Source organism: Rhinopithecus roxellana, chromosome 4 (assembly GCF_007565055.1).
Source record: "Rhinopithecus roxellana isolate Shanxi Qingling chromosome 4, ASM756505v1, whole genome shotgun sequence".
Taxonomy (NCBI): Eukaryota; Metazoa; Chordata; class Mammalia; order Primates; family Cercopithecidae; genus Rhinopithecus; species Rhinopithecus roxellana.
Genome location: NC_044552.1, coordinates 151,676,629 through 151,692,321, shown reverse-complemented (window position 1 = coordinate 151,692,321; position 15,693 = coordinate 151,676,629). Strand labels below are relative to the sequence as shown.

General features: G+C 51.3%; 1 protein-coding gene across 3 annotated transcripts in view; it reads right to left on the bottom strand.

Annotated features, from left to right (window-relative positions):
* Nucleotides 1–3,587: 3,587 nt before the first annotated feature.
* The window catches only part of RPS6KA2 (ribosomal protein S6 kinase A2), a 356,259-nt gene continuing 344,153 nt past the window's right edge, over nucleotides 3,588–15,693 (bottom strand). For 2 of the 3 annotated variants that reach the window (XM_030928285.1, XM_030928283.1), the window contains 4 exons: nucleotides 15,487–15,563; nucleotides 11,304–11,421; nucleotides 6,171–6,308; nucleotides 3,588–5,260 (listed from right to left, as the gene is read on the bottom strand). In XM_030928285.1, the coding sequence (XP_030784145.1) occupies nucleotides 5,135–5,260; nucleotides 6,171–6,308; nucleotides 11,304–11,421; nucleotides 15,487–15,563 (459 nt within the window). In that variant the 3' untranslated portion in view covers nucleotides 3,588–5,134. The remainder of the gene's footprint in view (nucleotides 5,261–6,170; nucleotides 6,309–11,303; nucleotides 11,422–15,486; nucleotides 15,564–15,693) is intronic. The other variant, XM_030928284.1, reaches the window with a different exon arrangement.

Here is a 15,693-nt window from a genome sequence, read left to right as displayed (position 1 = left end):
TGCTGTAGGGTCTCTGATCTAGAAGTCTTGTGTCTTCATCCAGCATCCATGAGCCTGCAAGTAGGGCCAAGCCTCAGGGACTTACTTCAGTCTGGACACCTCGTCTTCCCCAACCAAAAAAACATGTGCGGGTGGACAAGTGTATGCAGAGCTACGCTCAACTACATGTATGTGGCAGGCGGGATAATCCATCTCCCCACCAAAGTCCACGTCCTAATCCCTGGAAGCTGTGACAAAGGGAACTGAGGTTGCCGGTGGAATTCAGGGTGCGAATCAGACCACCTTAAAATAGGGAGAGTTTCCCAAATATCCTGGTGGGCCAGTGTGCTCACAGGGCTTAGACCTGGAAGAGGGAGGCAGGAGGGCCGGGCAGAGGAGAGGGTGTGAGAAGAAACTCCACCTGCCACTGCTGAATTTGGAGGAGGCAGGAGGGACCACGAGCTGCCGAGCACAGATGGCCTCTGGAAGCTGGAAAAGAATCGGATTCTCCCTGAGAGCCTCTGGAAGGAGGCAGTGCTGCCCACATACCGGTTTTCATTCAGAGAGCCCTGTCTTGGACTTGTGACCTACAGAGCTGTAAGATAATAGTAGATGCTGCTGTTTTATGCCACAGGCTGGTGGGATTTGCTAGGGCAGAAATAGAAAATGATACACAAAGGATGTAAAAGGTATTTTTTTTTTCAAATGATGCCTCCGTCAGTAGGCATTTTGTGGGCACTTCCTGGGTAGAGCAGGAGGCAGGATTTCTTCTACATCTATTGTTTGTCCTGCAGTTTCCTCCTGGGTAGAGCAGGAGGCAGGATTTCTTCTACATCTATTGTTTGTCCTGCAGTTTCCTCAGTGGGATCCAGGGCTCCTGCCTACACAGAGAGTCTCGGATTTCAGCAAGGCCCCCTTCACCCCGCTGGGAGAGTAGCTCAGAAAATGGGGCATTCTACCACAGGAGCAAAGGTGTGTGCGTGTGCATGTGTCCGCACGGTGTTGTGTGTGTGTGTGTGTGGGTGCTGCTTGCTGACACATGCTGGTTAGGAAGGAATTTACCAAATAGGAAGAATAAATTAGGTTGGAGAGCCAAGGACCAACAGTGCAGACTGCCTTTATGTCTGTATTAAGGGATGGGCATGCTGAGACCGGGTGACAAAGCACAGGAGACACAGTGAGGGCTGTTCCCAGGGCCGTGTGCTGGGCACCTGCTTTGCTGCGCAAGATGACCGTCCACTGCCTCCTGCCAGCCCCAGACCCATAACACAGCTGGGCTCCTCTCAGGAGTGCATGCACACATACAGACACACAGGCCCTAATGCACACACACACATACATCCATATGTTCACATGTGCTCTCATGCACACTCATTTATGCATGTACACACATGCATGAACTCATACTTCCACATATACACATAAGTGCACACGTGTACACACATGCATATGCATGAACTCACCCACCCACACACACGTGTGCAACACATAAGCATACATGTGTACACACTCATGAACTCACCCACCTATACACACACATGTGCACACACAAGCACACACGTGTACATACATATGCATGAGCTCACCCACCTACACACGTGTGCACACATACAGACATAAGTACACACACGTGCACATACATATGCATGAGCTCACCCACCTACACACGCACACATGTGCACATACACGTGTGTACATGCACGCATATGCATGAGCTCACCCACCTGCACACACTCACGCACAGGGCTCTGAGGTGGAGTGGTCACGATGCTGCTTCACCTCCCCATGAGGGGTCACATGGTAGTGGCAGAGGTGGTCATGGCCTGAAGCCAGCGGGAGGGGCCAGAGGAGTGGGGAGCTATCCAGACTGTTATTGGTAACAACACAGAAAGTCCAAAGGTTATTGTTAGGCTAGAAAAAGATTACACTTCATAAAACCATGTTTATTCAAAAAAATCTATTCAGAAAGTCTGGAAAGCGTAATAAATATCTGTACAGTGGCCACCCATCTCAAACATGAATTACAAAGCAGGAACATAAAAATGATGTGTAAACATAACTGCTGAGCCAGTGAACAAAGTGCTGAGTCAGGAGCGAGGCAGAGAAGCGTGCTCAGTAGAGCGACACAGACGCTGCAGCCTCCGTCCTCAGCCCCGCAAGCTGCGCTGGAGTCCACCTGCCGCCCTCTCCGCACTGCTCAGGGACCGGCAGCATCCTTCTCCGTTCTCGAATTTGCATGACGCTTAGAAAGGTAGGAGGCAGCAAAACTGTGTCAGAAATGAACGGAGTGCAAATCAAACTTTGCCATGTGCTTGAGAGAATCAGTAAAGCGTTAGGTAAAAATCCCAAGTGCAGCTTTAGGATAACGCCATTTAATGAACAATACTGGCTAACATTAAGTACTATTACCACTTTAAAATTCAAACAATCTTCCAAACATCAATACATACACAGTTAGTTTAAAATCACAGACAAATCGGACTTGAGGGTAAAAGTAAAATCCTCACCTCTTGCCCATGTTTGACTTTGGGGTGGAATTCAGCAAAGCTCTCCCACTGCAGATTGGGAGAATCAGGTATTTCTCCCACACAGGGGGCTGCTAGGGAAGGAGGACCCTATAGGGTGGCCAGCAAGGGGCCACTCGCAGTAGGTCAGGAAGCCTGAGATCTAGGGTTCAGTGTGCGTATTAAGTTCTGTGATTTTCATGACCCGGGGGCGGGGGGTGGTGGTTATGAGATGATCTGTGTGAGCAAAGAAAGCCAATTAACTTTTGGGGAGGTCTATGTCATTTGTACAAATCATATGGAGCATTTCATTTGGCGTGGAGGTGCGCTGAGTGGCAAAATGTGAATTCTAAGAACACCTTCATTTACATGTCGACTGCTGCTTGAAAGCAGTCACTTGCTATTTCACTAAGGGTTTTGAAAGCTTAGTTTAACCTATGATACCATAGCTTCTTTAGGCTGACTTTTGTGGAAGGATTTCCAGTGTCACTTTGTTCTGGATATGGGAGGGAAAGTAGAGGTATTTCACAGACCCTCGGCGGAGCAGGGCCAAGCCAGTGTTCTCCTCTGCTGATGTACATCAAATATATGTAAGGACAGAGTTCGCTGTGATGGGGAGTCTCGTCGGTCCCTTTGGCATTCTTAGAGTTCAGAAGCTAAGTCTGTACAAACTGGGATGACTGAAAAAGAGCACGAGCTTGTGCCTGCGTAGCAAGCAGAAGAGGTGATGACTTTTGTTCATTTCTGGGAGGACAAATTCTGTGACCTAAGGATTATCCACTTTTTCCTAAGTTTCTAAAAAGAAATGAAATAATTAAGACCTAAAAAGCAAATTCATCATGGTGGAAGTAATTCCAGCCTTGGGAAACAGCATCTTCTATGGAGAAAATGTGAGGGATGCCCTGTGGGCACTATGGAAACAGGTACTCAGTCCGACTTGCTCCTTTTATGTTTTGTGGTTCTCTAAGAAAAAAAAAAAAATCTTCATGGATTAAAGCTTCTGAAACAAGTTTGTATTTTAAGGTCTGAAAACAATCAGACCAAGCTAAGGAGTTATTTTTCAGAACGCAGCACATTTTTTTGTGTTTGTTTTGTTTTGTTTTGAGTTGGGTACTAGAATCGAGATGGAGGGGGAACAAAACCCAACACAGTAACATCTTCTTAGGGAAAACCTGGCTGTGGCCAACGGACGCCTCCTGAAGCTCCGCTTGCTGCAGAGGCGGGGCTCTTCAGTAATGCAGGGTGAGGGGGTGAGCGGCACCCCCTCCCACCCAGTCCACTTGCTGGGTCCCCTGACTTGGGGGCCGCCGGGGAGCATCTTCAACACCCTTACGGGAGAATGAAGGACCCGTGTGTTCCCTCTGTGGGCTGGACTGGGCGTCGAGCCTCCTGCCCGGAACCTCTCACTCGATTTTGCTCAATGAAGGAGAGCACAGCATGGCCTAAATGCCCCACACCCACCCTGTGTGCACACCCCAGGGAATATGGATCTGTGTGAAAACAGATCTGTGCAACAGAGACACAAAACGCAACACAAAGCCACAGCATCTACAAAGTGCATCGCTCCTGCCCACGCTGATCTCCGCTGCCCTCCGACCTGTGCCCCTGGCCCTCAGTCTGCTGGGTGGGGCCTGCATCTCCCTCCAGCCTCCAGTTGGACTGAGAAGGACTGGGTGGGAAGCCACAGAGCTCCATTTCTCAAATTCATAGTTTCTCCGTAGACCAGAAAAATCGAAGTGAACACAGCAGAACCGCAGCTTTGGGTGAGCACACAGGAAGCTGACACAGGGCTGAGAAGGTGTGAGAACCCATGGCTCCCTGCAAAGCCTCCAGGTAGCTGTGTGACCACCGGAGCTGGGGACCAAGGGCAGCCCAGTGCGCTTGGCCCCCCGGGGAAAGCCGAGACTCGAGGTGGACACAGGCTCCTCCGGGAGGCGCCCCCTTCCATCCGTGGTGACATGGAGCTCTCAAGGCAAAGATCCAGTCCGCCTTGCTGTCGCCCGGGCTCTTGCTTCTCCTTTGAATTTGGGACAGAGGATAGGATGGGCTACCCAGCACCTCAGGCAAAAACTGAAGGGCGAGGAGGAAACGGCTCTTTGGATTATTTTGGGCAGAACCAGGCGTCTCCCCCTGGACGCCACAGTGCCAACCCCCTCATCCAGCCCGCGGGGAGCCCCAGGATACCAGGTCACCCCAGCCCTCCAGGGCCCTGCAACCACCGACAGCTGCGCCCTCGCACTGCCACTTTCCCACCAGGTACCCGGGACGTCGGCATCGGGAGTCTGACTAAACCGACCGGCTTCATAATTGGAAAACAGATCTCTCGGCAGAAATAGAAGCCGTGATATGAGAAGACCCGCAGGTTCTGAAAGAAGCCCCTGGCCTCGCACGGGCACGTGAGGTGAAGGGGCGCATTTGGTTTTGCTTGGGAGAAAAGAGAGCGGGCGGCGAGGCTGGCGCAGTGAGGCTTGGAGAAGCCCCCGGGTCAGGACCCTCTCCGGGGTTGAAAAAGAAAACACGGACACGGCGAGGGCGGGCGCCGCCTCCCTGCTGGACTTGTGGTCACTCTGGGTGCCAGACGGGCTCTGAGGCCGGGGTCTGCGAGCCCACGAAGACGCTGGCGGTGGACGCTGGGGCCAGGGTCCCACCTGCTACAACCGCGTGGACGTGAGTCTCTTCATGCCTCTGCGCTGAGCCAGGTTGGAGGACAGCACGGGCTCCAGCCGCGGGGCCTGAGGTGTTCTGTTTAGAGCAAAGTAGGTGGCGGCCATCGCGCCCTGCAAAACAGAGGACAAGGGTGAGAGCCGTGGTGCCTCACTCCAGGGGTGGAGCCGGAGCCCGGGGCCTCCATGGGCCTCAGCTGCCCCCAGGCAATGTGGGAGAAACCAGAGCTTCCCCGGGGTCCCTGGAGCATGGGGTACTGTGAGCCCGCACAGGGGGCCAGCGCCGGTGGGCCCCAGGAGACAGGGCGCTTCTCATTCCTGCACCTGCCCCCTGCCCCGTGCCCCCCTCGCACTGTGCTTGTGCCTTGGGGGAAAATGTTTTAGACTCTTGTGGAGTCCCCAAGCTGAGGTTGCGTGATCCCCTGCATTCTGACAGTGAGGCCAGGTCTGTTTTGGGGCTTGCTGGGTCCTAGGACACACGCACAGCAAATGCCAGGGCCTGTCAACCTGGACTTTGGCCACCGCTGAGGAGTCTGGACTCATCTGGAGGAACAGGCATATCCTGGAGTGAATCCCAGTTCTCAGAATGGATCTGGAGGGGACTGCTCCTAACTGGGTCATGCCTAGTCCCGCTGGGGTGGGACGGTCTATACTTCTCAGAAGAGGAGTCCCACCCAGAGGATGGGGTGCCTGAGAGGCAACTGCTGCCTGAATATAAGTCACTTATGAAGTGGGGACTTTTTTGCATGTGTGGCCTAGAATGGAGGCTTTGAACTTGAGTGGAACAGCCACACCAGTGGCCACCATGTCCACAGAGGCTGCCACCTAATCAGAGAGGAGCCTTGTGCATGGCTGCGCGTGTCTGGTGAAGTGTGTGAAGGTGAGTGGGCTGGCGGTGCAGTTTGGGGCTGCTATGGGCTCTTTCTCTGCACTCCGTGGTTTCTTCAGAGTAATTGCAAGGTGTCAGGCTCTTTTCTGGGTTTCCCATTCCCACCACTGTGTCCTCACTGTCGCCTGCTGGTACCTTCACCAGGTGCACATCCTGTCGGCTGAGCTGGTTTTGGGACAGGTACTCTCTGTTGACCACCCACGGGTGTTTGAGCACTTGCATCGCCGTCAGGCGCTGATGAGGGTCCACGTGGAGCATCTTGGACACGACGTCCTGCCAGGGAAGGGCACGAGAGTGCAGGGGATGGTTGGATCATCTGTGATGGGTCAGAGAGCCTCCGCAGCAGAACTTCTTCTCTCCCTCTACAGTAACACCCAACCACTATGCTATGCGAGTGTGGGTCTTTGCATTTTGGGGTCAAGTGTTCACTTTCAGGTTTAGAAGTATGTCAATGGTTTTTAGCTTTAAGTATCAGCAAACTTAGAAGTTCACTGAAGTTTTATCTTTTATTAAATTTTTCATGTCTAAAAGGAAGTTAAACGGGGAAATGTTAGATGATGCATGTAAATCGATGAAACACTGTTTCTTGTAACAATGATATCTTTCCAAAGGGAGAAGCTGAAATAATAAATATTCCACAGGTGGAAATCAACTCATCATGACGCACATACTTACATTTTTTATCAGGACTACCCACAGATATTTACTACAAATAATCACAAACTGTAACATCTACAATCTGGAGCCATCAGATATGTCCAATGGGTTCATGTGCAATAAAGGTCTTTTTGTATTTCATTGTAAAGTCATAGCAGTAAAAACCTCTAAAACGAGACTCCACATGTGTGTACACATACACACACAATACAGTGCACATTCTATTACAGTGAATTACATTTGCAGAGTACTTGGTTACAGTGTGAATTACATTTGCAGACACACCTGATGCTTCTGCTGTAATCACCACAATCATCCTTGAGGTAAATGGGGCAAATATTACTTTTCCTAATTTGCAGATGAAGACATCACTGCCGGAGGAAGATCCAAGATGAGAATCCATCTTCTATCCACTAGCCTACTCTCCTTCCTTATTGTTCCCACCACGTTTGAAGAGGTAATAAAATGAATTAGAATGCGGTTGGGCGCGGTGGCTCACGCCTATAATTCCAGCACTTTCGGAGGCCGAGGTGGGTGGATCACTTGAGGTCAGGAGTTTGAGACCAGCCTGGCCAACATGGTGAAACCCGTCTCTACTAAAAATACAAAAATGAGCTGAGTGTGGTGGCATGTGCCTATAATCCCAGCTACTTGGGGGGCTGAGGCAGGAGAATCACTTGAGTCCGAGAGGCAGAGGTTGGAGTGACCCGAGATTGTACCATTGCACTCCAGCGTGGGCTACATGGCAAGAGTCCATCGAAAAAAAAAAAAAAAAAAAGAAAAAAGGAAAAAAAAAAGAATGCATATAGAATGTGAAGTGGAATTACTCATTAGAATTTTTGGTCATGAAACAACTAAGAAATACTATGCACAACAACAATATCTTTTTTATACAGAAAAATGTAACGCTGTTTGATATTTGGTAACATTAACCTTGGTAATTTCTTGAAACAAATATCTCCTAGAAGTGTAAGTGTTGTTATTTTCGGGTGTAAAAACAGAAGCAGAGTGCTTTATTAACTCTTTCATGATCTTATAGTCAAGACACTGAGAGAAGCAGTATTTTTACTCTATACCTGTAGGACGTGGAGAAAGACATACTAATCTGTAGCCTTGCTGGTGTTTGGAGGACTGGAGGTTCTGTTGTGTGCTAAGAGAAAGGAAGAGGCACGGGGAAAAGACAGGGGTGGGACGTGCTGATGGCAGGGACTGGTGGTGAGGGGCAGGAAGGGTTGGCGAGGCCCTGTGAGGCGGCAGAGACCTCTGCCTGCAGTAGTGATCTTGACAATGTGCCTTTGTCCTTGACTCTGCTCCTATCCCAACACCTTCTCCCTGCTCCCACACCAGCTTCCAAGATGGCCTTCCAGACAAATCACCAGCACCCACGACCTAGTCTGAGGCTCTATTTTGGGAACCAGAACTAAGACAAGTCCTACACTCATTTAAGACAAAGTGAGGGTGTGGACAGGAGCACTTGGGCTGTCAGGGTCTGACATCTGGGATATTCTCACTAAATGCCAGCTGCCATCACCTCTGCCATCATTTCCACAATCACCCTCACCATCCTTCCTCCCTTACCCTCATCTTCACCATCACCTCCACCATCATCCTCACCATCCTTCCTCCCTCAGCCTCATCTTCACCATCACCTCCACCATCATAACCACATCACCATCCTTCCTCCCTCACCCCCACCACCACCCTCACCCTCATCTTCACCACCACCTCCACCATGATCCTCACCATCCTTCCTCCCTCACTCCCACCACCACCCTCACCCTCATCTTCACCACCACCCCATCATCATCCTCACCATCCTTCCTCCATCACCCCCACCACCACCCTCACCATCACCCCCACCATCATCCTCACCAACATCTGCACAATCACCTTCACCATCCTTCCTCCATCACCCCCACCACCACCCTCACCCTCATCTTCACCGTTACTTCCACCATCATCACATCACCATCCTTCCTCCTTCACCCCCACCACCACCCACACCATCATCTTCACCATCACCTCCACCATCATCACCACATCACCATCCTTCCTCCCTCACCCCCACCACCACCCTCACCCTCATCTTCACCATCACCTCCACCATCATCACCACATCACCATCCTTCCTCCCTCACCTCATCTTCACCATCACCATCATCACCACATCACCATCCTTCCTCCATCACCCCCACCACCATCCTCACCATCATCTTCACCATCATCTCCACCATCATCCTCACCATCCTTCCTCCATTACCCCCACCATTACCTTCACCATTGCCCTCATCATTACCCTCACCACAATCACCTTCACCATCATCTTCACCATCTCCACCATCATCCTCACCATCCTTCCTCCATCACTCCCACCATCAGCCTCACCATCATCTTCACCACCATTTCCACCATCATGCTCACCATCCTTCCTCCATCACCCTCACCATCATCTGAACAATCACCCTCACCATCATCTTCACCACCTTCACCCCCACCCTCACCATCCTTCCTCCATCACCTCCACCATCATCTTCATCACCACCTCCACCATCATGCTCACCATCCTTCCTCCGTCACCCTCACCATCACCCTCACCATCATCTTCACAATCACCCTCACCATCATCTTCACCACCTCCACCATCACCATCGCCATCATCTTCAACACCACCTCCACCATCACGCTCACTATATTTTCTCCGTCACCTCTACCATCACCCTTGCCATCCCTCCTCCATCACCTCTACCATCACCCTCCACCATCAGTTGCCATGCTTCCCCATCACCTCCACCATCATCTCTGCCATTACCTTCCATTATCTCCACCATCACCTCCACTATCATCTCTGCCATTACCCTCATTACACTCACCATCATCCCCATCACCTCCACCATTACCTCCACAGTCACTACCATCACCTCTCACTATCATCTCCCACCACGCCCACTATCACCTCCATGATCACCACCACCTCTGCCACCACTTTTGCCATCCCTTCATCACTTCCATCATTTCCCACCATCACCTCCACAATGATCACCTCCACCATCACTGCCGCCACCTCTGCCACCACTTCTGCCATCCATCATTGCTCCCACCATTACCTCCACCATCATCACCTCCACCATCATTACCTCCACCATCCCTACACCATCACCTCCATCATCACTCCTGCCACTATCTCCACCATCATTTCCACAATCATCCCCTCCACCATGCCTTCACCATCACCTCCATCATCGCTGTTGCCACCTCTGCCACCACTTCTGCCATCCCTACACCATCACCTCCATCATCATTCCCGCCATTACCTCCACCATCATCTCCACAATCGTCACCTCCACCCTCACTGCATGAGGTTGCACTGAGATGACAACAGCAGAATTGGAATCAGAGCCCCTGACTCCTTCTCTTCCAGCCCTTTTACATGAACATGGGAAACAGCTGTTGGCGCTGCTTACCAGTGGCTGGATCATGATTTACTATTGGATTAGACAGGAATTTGATGATGCCAAGTAAAAAACCACCTGATGGTCAAAGGAAATAAGGCAGGTTATAAACTGTGTGGACTGCAGACAAGGCCAAATTCCAAGTATTTTACAAGAATAGAAGTACATCTCTGAACCAGAGCTTTACTTGGTTGGTTTATGAACATGCAGGACAATCATTCTGCAATATTGCTAAAAGCGTGGTGGTTAAATTTATGCGTCAACGTGGCTGGGTTATGTTACCCAGTCTAGATGTTGCTGTGAAGGTTTTTTTCAGATGTGGTTAACACTTAAGTCAGTCGACTTTGAGTAAAGCAGTTACCCTCCACAATGTGGGTCAGCCTCACCCAGTCAGTGGAAGGCCTCCTTAGGAAAAAGACTGTGCTCCCCTGAGGAGGGAGTTCTGTGGCAGACGGCCTGTGCTGGGCAACTGCCCCATCCGTTCTTCCCTGGGGCTCCAGCCTGCCGGCTGCCCTGCAGTCACAGATTCCCCATCCCCACAGTCACGTGAGCCAATTTCTTGCAAATAAATCTCTCTCTCTCTCTCCACACCACCGCCCCCCCCACACACACACACATTCTGTTTCTTTGGAGAACGCTGCATAACATACCAAGACAGTAGAAAATGTGAACATGCTAAAAATGTTTTTGAAAATAATGTTTTTAGATGAAAGGCTTAAAAGATGCCAAGGATAAGGCCAGGCGTGATGGCTCACACCTGTAATCCCAGCACTTTGGGAAGCCGAGGCGTGTGGATCACTTGAGGTCAGGAGTTCTAGACCAGCCTGACCAACATGGTGAAACCCTGTCTCTACTAAAAATACAAAAAAGTTAGCCGGGTGTGGTTGCACACAGCTGTAGTCCCAGCTACTTGGGAGGCTGAGACAGGAGAATTACTTGAACCCAGGAGGCGGAGGCTGCAGTGAGCTGAGGTTGTGCCACTGCACTCCAGCCTGGGTGAGACAGAGTGAGACTCCATTTCAAGAAAAAAAAAAAAAAAAAAAGATGCTGAGGATAAAATACCTATACTACTTACATAAAACCTATCCACTGGCTTCCTCAGAAATGATATGGCTGTTTCAGAATCTGAATATTTAAAAGCGACGCTGGGACATGTACTCACTTTGGCTGCGTCAGATATGGAGTCCCAGTTTCCCCCAGAAAGGGCGTACTTCCCACTGCCGATCCGCGCCAAAATCTCCTCAGGGGTATCGTCTGGCCCATTTGCAAAAGGGGTAAATCTGTATAATTAGACAATTTGTGGTAATGAGCTTCCATTTTACAACCTAAAATAAAGTTTGCAAGTTGCTATCACCCCTTGGCTGTTAAAAAGAACAGCACTTTGCTTTCCCCTCCTCTGCTCTGCAGCCAGGATTCACGGGAAAGCGGAACTTACCTCTTAACACTATGCCCGTTTTCCTTCCTTAGCCATTGGGCGGCTAGAGGTTGATGGGCAAGTGGGAGAGCCCTGTGAGACCTGTGCTCTATCCCCCCTGGACCCAGGTACGCTGGGATGGGGTGGCCTAGTGAGTTGCCTGGTGCCATGGTTTCCTTGGTGACGGTGTAGCATCATGCAAGACAGCCTGAGACGTGGAGTCTGAAAGACCCATGGTGGATGTATTACCAACTCTGTGTTCTTTGACAAGTTAACTTTTTGAGTCTCCATTGCAAATGCAGAGTGTATGCATGAATACACACACATGCTTGGTGCAGCCCTGACCGTATTCCAACGTGTGGGAGGTATTCCTGGTGTCCCACCTTCACACACACCCACACACTCCTAGAAAAGGAAGGATACGTGTGCTGCCAGCACTTCCTCTAGTGGGAAAGTTTGTGATCTAGTTTTCCATATAGGCAAAGTGAGTATTAGAAGCGTCACAAAATAACCTGACTGCGGTATTGGTAAGAAACTGAGGTTCCTTCCTTTGCTACTGCAGTCCTCGGGGTGCGGCTTCAGGCGCCTGATTTACTCTTCTTCTGCTGTGGACACTACCTATTGATGAAATACATGAAAAGCAGGCCAAGCTCATTCATTTTCATGGGGGCACTCAGGCCATTTTGCTAAAGCAAACAGGATTGGATGGTCTAGGGTTCTTTTCTTTTTGCCTCCATTCAAGTATTTAATAAACGTAATAGGAACCAGTGGATCTTGCAGGATCCTAGACTTTCCTGCCTAGAAGCAGCCACAGGGTGTCCTCTTCTCACTCAGGGGAGAGGGAAGGGAGGCCGGTACAGGTTCAAGTGTTTAGCCCAGAGTCATGGCTAGTGGCGAGTGGGGCTCAGATGGAAGTTAGCTGTCTGGATGGCAGGCCCAGGCCACTTTTTGTAACACCACGTGTCTCACCACAATGAACCGGCCCGCGCATGACTCATGACCACGAAACCCAGGTACAGACGCTGTCTGACCCTGAAGCTGCTATGGATGCTTCTGGTTTAAGAGGATGTCTGGAAGGTACATCTGTTGCTACCATTGAAGACAGTGGCAGGGTCAGCAGAGAGAATGGGGACTATGCTGGCAAAATGTTGGATGTTTTGTTCATGAGCTGAGTGTAAAGAAAATGGGTGGCTACATTTCTTGCTCTTGTCCAGTTGTCCTGAGGGGCTAAGAAAGTCTGCGAGTGTTCACTCAAGTTCTGGGGGTGTTTGCATACGCATTGGGTTTGCCCACATGCGCACACTAGGACGGGGCTGGCCCTGGTCCCCTAACAGACCAGTCACTGAGGCTGCTGTCCCGTGTCTCCTCCTGACACCTGTTTGAGGCGACTGCTTACCCTGCCAGCATGGTGTACAACAGGATTCCCAAACTCCAGATGTCAAACGCTAGGCGACTGCTTACCCTGCCAGCATGGTGTACAACAGGATTCCCAAACTCCAGATGTCACACGCTAGGCGACTGCTTACCCTGCCAGCATGGTGTACAACAGGATTCCCAGACTCCAGATGTCACACGCTAGGCGACTGCTTACCCTGCCAGCATGGTGTACAACAGGATTCCCAAACTCCAGATGTCACACGCTAGGCGACTGCTTACCCTGCCAGCATGGTGTACAACAGGATTCCCAGACTCCAGATGTCACACGCTAGGCGACTGCTTACCCTGCCAGCATGGTGTACAACAGGATTCCCAGACTCCAGATGTCACACGCTAGGCGACTGCTTACCCTGCCAGCATGGTGTACAACAGGATTCCCAGACTCCAGATGTCACACGCTAGGCGACTGCTTACCCTGCCAGCATGGTGTACAACAGGATTCCCAAACTCCAGATGTCACACGCTAGGCGACTGCTTACCCTGCCAGCATGGTGTACAACAGGATTCCCAGACTCCAGATGTCACACGCTAGGCGACTGCTTACCCTGCCAGCATGGTGTACAACAGGATTCCCAGACTCCAGATGTCACACGCTAGGCGACTGCTTACCCTGCCAGCATGGTGTACAACAGGATTCCCAAACTCCAGATGTCACACGCTAGGCGACTGCTTACCCTGCCAGCATGGTGTACAACAGGATTCCCAGACTCCAGATGTCACACGCTAGGCGACTGCTTACCCTGCCAGCATGGTGTACAACAGGATTCCCAGACTCCAGATGTCACACGCTAGGCGACTGCTTACCCTGCCAGCATGGTGTACAACAGGATTCCCAGACTCCAGATGTCACACGCTAGGCGACTGCTTACCCTGCCAGCATGGTGTACAACAGGATTCCCAGACTCCAGATGTCACACGCTAGGCGACTGCTTACCCTGCCAGCATGGTGTACAACAGGATTCCCAGACTCCAGATGTCACACGCTAGGCGACTGCTTACCCTGCCAGCATGGTGTACAACAGGATTCCCAGACTCCAGATGTCACACGCTAGGCGACTGCTTACCCTGCCAGCATGGTGTACAACAGGATTCCCAGACTCCAGATGTCACACGCTAGGCGACTGCTTACCCTGCCAGCATGGTGTACAACAGGATTCCCAGACTCCAGATGTCACACGCTAGGCGACTGCTTACCCTGCCAGCATGGTGTACAACAGGATTCCCAGACTCCAGATGTCACACGCTAGGCGACTGCTTACCCTGCCAGCATGGTGTACAACAGGATTCCCAGACTCCAGATGTCACACGCTAGGCGACTGCTTACCCTGCCAGCATGGTGTACAACAGGATTCCCAGACTCCAGATGTCACACGCTAGGCGACTGCTTACCCTGCCAGCATGGTGTACAACAGGATTCCCAAACTCCAGATGTCACACGCTAGGCGACTGCTTACCCTGCCAGCATGGTGTACAACAGGATTCCCAAACTCCAGATGTCACACGCTAGGCGACTGCTTACCCTGCCAGCATGGTGTACAACAGGATTCCCAGACTCCAGATGTCACACGCTAGGCGACTGCTTACCCTGCCAGCATGGTGTACAACAGGATTCCCAAACTCCAGATGTCACACGCTAGGCGACTGCTTACCCTGCCAGCATGGTGTACAACAGGATTCCCAAACTCCAGATGTCACACGCTAGGCGACTGCTTACCCTGCCAGCATGGTGTACAACAGGATTCCCAGACTCCAGATGTCACACGCTAGGCGACTGCTTACCCTGCCAGCATGGTGTACAACAGGATTCCCAGACTCCAGATGTCACACGCTAGGCGACTGCTTACCCTGCCAGCATGGTGTACAACAGGATTCCCAAACTCCAGATGTCACACGCTAGGCGACTGCTTACCCTGCCAGCATGGTGTACAACAGGATTCCCAAACTCCAGATGTCACACGCTAGGCGACTGCTTACCCTGCCAGCATGGTGTACAACAGGATTCCCAAACTCCAGATGTCACACGCTAGGCGACTGCTTACCCTGCCAGCATGGTGTACAACAGGATTCCCAGACTCCAGATGTCACACGCTAGGCGACTGCTTACCCTGCCAGCATGGTGTACAACAGGATTCCCAGACTCCAGATGTCACACGCTAGGCGACTGCTTACCCTGCCAGCATGGTGTACAACAGGATTCCCAAACTCCAGATGTCACACGCTAGGCGACTGCTTACCCTGCCAGCATGGTGTACAACAGGATTCCCAAACTCCAGATGTCACACGCTAGGCGACTGCTTACCCTGCCAGCATGGTGTACAACAGGATTCCCAAACTCCAGATGTCACACGCTAGGCGACTGCTTACCCTGCCAGCATGGTGTACAACAGGATTCCCAAACTCCAGATGTCACACGCTAGGCGACTGCTTACCCTGCCAGCATGGTGTACAACAGGATTCCCAAACTCCAGATGTCACACGCTAGGTGACTGCTTACCCTGCCAGCATGGTGTACAACAGGATTCCCAAACTCCAGATGTCACACGCGGCATCGTAGCCTTGACGTTTCAGGACCTAGGAGGGAACGACAGGACACCGGCATGCCCTTCACGAAGGACATTCAGGTTGACAGCACATTTCTCCGGTGGCATCCCATGCCAGCAAGCTGGGGACTAGGAGGAGGACAGCGCTGTGTCTTTGGTGT